The sequence below is a fragment of the Musca domestica genome, unplaced genomic scaffold (assembly GCF_030504385.1).
Source record: "Musca domestica strain aabys unplaced genomic scaffold, Musca_domestica.polishedcontigs.V.1.1 30, whole genome shotgun sequence".
Classification (NCBI taxonomy): domain Eukaryota; kingdom Metazoa; phylum Arthropoda; class Insecta; order Diptera; family Muscidae; genus Musca; species Musca domestica.
In genome coordinates, this window is record NW_026712300.1 from 4,530,810 (window position 1) to 4,535,932 (window position 5,123).

Below are 5,123 nucleotides of genomic sequence, written 5' to 3' on the forward strand. Positions count from 1 at the left end.
AATAAACTGTTGTAATTTTTTTTATGCTGGTCAAGGAGCCAATAACATCTCTTACAAATGCTGTATGAAATATCATTCAAAATGAACAAAGTTGTGCCGCCGTATATATCGCTCAATATCGTAAAATTTAAGAAACTTGAAACTTTATTTGGACGTTTGTATTATTTCTTTATTACTAAAAACTTTAGATATCTCTCCCCGTTAAATGTAGCCCCCTTGTAATGCTAAATTCTAACATTTTTATAATTTTTGTCTACATTTTGAACTAAATAAGCGATAATTATACACTCAAGTTTTAAGAATTACGCATAGCTCGTAAATAAGCGTATCTGCCAATTTAAGATATTCATGTACTTGACTTAAGATAAAAAATCTACCTACAAAGAGCGACGTTGAAGATATGAAAACTATTGTAGCAGAAATTGATAGGTCTAAACAATTCAAATGAAACGATAAGATCTGAAATCAACAAGATAAAATCAAGTCAAAGGAAACGCAAAAACGTTATATTTAAAAGCATCAATAAACGAGGCTTTACAAAAAATTCTATTGAAGATGTTTGTAAAAATGGTTTGAAAATCATTCATCATATTAGATTCACTGAATGGAACATTATTCGTTTTTTAAATGGGTATAATTTTTATGTACTCAACCTTGGAAAGTATGGTATATTAACTTTATATATATATATATATAATAAAAACAATTATTTGAGCTTGAGGTCAAACTTTTTGGTTTTTTAATTATTTATTTTTCTTTTTCCAATATTTCGAAGCTCTTTGAGTTTCATCTTCAGGGTGATCTACAAATTAAATAACAAAACATACAACATATTAACATTATCACAGCACAGGACATAAACATGTAAAAAAACGCTTACTTGCAAATAATTAAAATAATAAACTTAAAACTAGCGTAGTGTGACTACTACCGTCAAGTGTTACTATTGCACTGATAATTATTTGCATATTGCACGATCTCTTTTTGTTAAATGCCTGTAGCAGTAAGCTGTATTGTCCGTGTCTGCTTTGCTGTTTATTCTCTTTGTTGTTGATAAACTATTGATGTGAAGCATCTCTATCGTTAGTCTCTTGTTGTAGTGATGTTCCGTTTGTAACACTCTCACGTCATCGATCTTGGGTGTATGGTTGTACTGTTTACAGTGTTCGGCTAACGCTGTTTTTTGTATCGAATTATTGTTTCTTAATTTGATGTCTGATTTGTGTGCTGACATCCTAGTTTTTAGTTTGTTTTTTGTTGTGCCAACGTAATGTTTTCCGCAACTTTCTTCCTTGTTACCACCACATTCAATTTTGTAAACTACATTATGTTTGTCCATTTTTGGTATTTTACTTTTCATGTTTGTGAATAAAGATTTTGTTGTGTTATGTGAGCTATGTGCTATTGTGTATTTATTTTTGTCATATATTTCTGACTTTTCCAATCTTTCTGATATATTCGGTAAATATATCAGGGATTTGTATATCTTCGGCGGGTCTGTTTTCTGCGAATCTCGACTTGAATGTTTATTCTTATAATAATTTTCAATTAGGGATTTGGTTATATGTAATGGGAAGTTATTATTAATTAGAATGTCTTTTATTTTTAATTTGTTTTGGAAATGAAATTGTTCGTCGCTTATTGTTAGTACTCTATTTATTAAGTTTTTCGCTGTATTGATAATTGTTCGTTTTGTGTGTTTAGAGTAGTAATTTATTATTCTACCTGACGCTGTAGGTTTTTGATACCAATTTATATTTATCGTATTATCTGCATTTCTTATTACTAATGTGTCCAAATATGGGATTTTTCCGTCGCATTCTTCTTCCAAAGTAAATTTAATGTTTTTGTTGAAACTATTTAGTACTGTCAGCGTTTCTTGTATTGCATCTTCCCTTATAATTAAAAACAAATCATCCACGTATTTCGTCAGTATCTTTGGTTTTGATTGTAATCTTTGCAAGCTTTCGTTGAGCAGTGATTCCATAACCAAATCTGCAATTATGGGTGATGCTGGAGATCCCATCGGTAGCCCTGAAATACAATAACAAAATTTTAAGTGACATAGAAAACAAGTTAAACGATAATCTTTCACACGAAGAAAGACAACAATTTCAGTTTAACGAAAATATCATAATAACAGGAACGCAGAAAAAACATGACGAAATACACAAAAATAAATTCAACAAACTACAAGAAGAACTGACTAAGGAACTCAACATAAAGCACAACGATAATTGGTTTGTCAACAAAACGAACAAAACTTTCCCAGATGACATAAAATGGTTACTCTCCTTAGGAGACAAACACTGCTTACCAACAAGAAGAACACATTTCCCTTTATTCAAATATATTGCGGACGCGGAAGATCTCATACAAACAAACAATGACAAAGAACAACAAGAAATGGGAAGAACAAAATTAACAAATATGCTGGAAACACATATGAATAGAAGCAGAGAGAGCAATAGAGACAAATACATGATAGGCACAGTGGAACGAACCCGAAAATTTCTTAACCAAAATAAAGACATAATAATACTAAATGCAGACAAAGGCAACGTGACTGTAGCCATGAACAAAAATGATTACAAAGAAAGAATGTCCAATCTGCTCTCAGACATGATGACGTATCAACGTATCAATAAGGACCCTACGTCAAACCTTCAAAAGAAAAATAATGATATCGTTGAAGAACTTTTCAAAAATAATATAATTTCGACAATAGAGAAGAAAAGACTCAAAACAGAAATTGCGATTGCCCCAAGAATATATGGCTTGCCAAAGATCCACAAAGACGGCTATCCATTAAGACCCATATGTTCGTCTATAAATTCCCCGTCAATAAAACTGTGCAAATACATAGTAAACATATTAAATAATTTGACGACAAAATCAGTTTACAACGTAAGGGATTCTGTGCAATTTAGGGATAAGATAAAGAACCTGACAGTTAATAATAATGAAAAAATGGTTTCATTCGACGTGGTCTCACTGTTCCCAAGTATTCCAGTAGAATTAGGACTAAATATAATTGAAGAAAGATGGGAAGAAATAGAACAATATACAAACATAACCAAAGACATGTTTCTGAATATTGTAAAATTTTGCATAAAGGACAATAGATACTTCAAGTTTGATGACAAAATATACAAACAAAAAGCAGGGCTACCGATGGGATCTCCAGCATCACCCATAATTGCAGATTTGGTTATGGAATCACTGCTCAACGAAAGCTTGCAAAGATTACAATCAAAACCAAAGATACTGACGAAATACGTGGATGATTTGTTTTTAATTATAAGGGAAGATGCAATACAAGAAACGCTGACAGTACTAAATAGTTTCAACAAAAACATTAAATTTACTTTGGAAGAAGAATGCGACGGAAAAATCCCATATTTGGACACATTAGTAATAAGAAATGCAGATAATACGATAAATATAAATTGGTATCAAAAACCTACAGCGTCAGGTAGAATAATAAATTACTACTCTAAACACACAAAACGAACAATTATCAATACAGCGAAAAACTTAATAAATAGAGTACTAACAATAAGCGACGAACAATTTCATTTCCAAAACAAATTAAAAATAAAAGACATTCTAATTAATAATAACTTCCCATTACATATAACCAAATCCCTAATTGAAAATTATTATAAGAATAAACATTCAAGTCGAGATTCGCAGAAAACAGACCCGCCGAAGATATACAAATCCCTGATATATTTACCGAATATATCAGAAAGATTGGAAAAGTCAGAAATATATGACAAAAATAAATACACAATAGCACATAGCTCACATAACACAACAAAATCTTTATTCACAAACATGAAAAGTAAAATACCAAAAATGGACAAACATAATGTAGTTTACAAAATTGAATGTGGTGGTAACAAGGAAGAAAGTTGCGGAAAACATTACGTTGGCACAACAAAAAACAAACTAAAAACTAGGATGTCAGCACACAAATCAGACATCAAATTAAGAAACAATAATTCGATACAAAAAACAGCTTTAGCCGAACACTGTAAACAGTACAACCATACACCCAAGATCGATGACGTGAGAGTGTTACAAACGGAACATCACTACAACAAGAGACTAACGATAGAGATGCTTCACATCAATAGTTTATCAACAACAAAGAGAATAAACAGCAAAGCAGACACGGACAATACAGCTTACTGCTACAGGCATTTAACAAAAAGAGATCGTGCAATATGCAAATAATTATCAGTGCAATAGTAACACTTGACGGTAGTAGTCACACTACGCTAGTTTTAAGTTTATTATTTTAATTATTTGCAAGTAAGCGTTTTTTTACATGTTTATGTCCTGTGCTGTGATAATGTTAATATGTTGTATGTTTTGTTATTTAATTTGTAGATCACCCTGAAGATGAAACTCAAAGAGCTTCGAAATATTGGAAAAAGAAAAATAAATAATTAAAAAACCAAAAAGTTTGACCTCAAGCTCAAATAATTGTTTTTATTAACTATCGAAAAAGGTCGAAAAACCAGAGAAAATATATATATATATATATATATATATATATATATATATATATATATATATATCAGCAGAATTCTTAGTCGATATGAAGGGCTCACCGAACATAGTCATAAAAACATGATTCGAAGATATTTAGAGGTAAAGTAAATGCATTGCCATTAATTACTGTAAATAATATTTTAGCCTACCAAAAGAAAATGTAAAAGTCTAAAATCATAATTGACTAATGATATTAATTTAAAATAAAAATAATTTAAACATATTACTAAAAAATACACAAAAAGAAAAAAAATCTACTTTGGTTCATTATTACTCTGAATAAAATTTTAAGGTTTAATGCTAACGCGAATAAAGTGTTCGTTAAATGACTAAATATAGTTGACTTTAGGGATTAATTCCCCACTATTTTCGGAGTTTTATTTTAAGTCATGTCTTGGTTTGGCGGCTGGCAGCTGCGGGTGCCTCTATTGTAATTGACAGTCATTGTGATTTTTAGGAAAATAAAATAAATTCATTTTTTTAAATAAATTAATGTTAACAAGGACAAAGGAAAATTTAAGGTTTCAACTATGGTAGCAATAAGGAGGTAAAATCATGCA

The 5,123-nt window shown here is 30.4% G+C and overlaps 1 protein-coding gene and 1 long non-coding RNA gene across 2 annotated transcripts; one reads left to right on the plus strand and one right to left on the minus strand.

Moving 5' to 3' along the window:
• Nucleotides 1-701: 701 nt before the first annotated feature.
• On the minus strand, nucleotides 702-2,027 carry LOC131803527 (uncharacterized). Its single transcript, XM_059124869.1, has 2 exons — nucleotides 881-2,027; nucleotides 702-802 (listed from the first exon to the last, which is right to left on the minus strand). Exon 1 carries the CDS (start codon nucleotides 2,024-2,026, stop codon nucleotides 959-961), a length of 1,068 nt encoding a protein of 355 aa, XP_058980852.1. The 5' UTR covers nucleotide 2,027; the 3' UTR covers nucleotides 702-802; nucleotides 881-958.
• Nucleotides 2,028-4,032: 2,005 nt separating this feature from the next.
• On the plus strand, nucleotides 4,033-4,562 carry LOC131803528 (uncharacterized). The gene is made up of 2 exons (XR_009342637.1): nucleotides 4,033-4,320; nucleotides 4,399-4,562. It is a non-coding gene; the product is annotated as an uncharacterized LOC131803528 (long non-coding RNA).
• The last annotated feature ends 561 nt before the right edge of the window (nucleotides 4,563-5,123 follow it).

Excerpts from the sequence above, each read along its gene's own strand:
- LOC131803527 (XM_059124869.1), bottom strand. The coding sequence starts at position 2,026 with ATGGGATCTCCAGCATCACCCATAATTGCAGATTTGGTTATGGAATCA.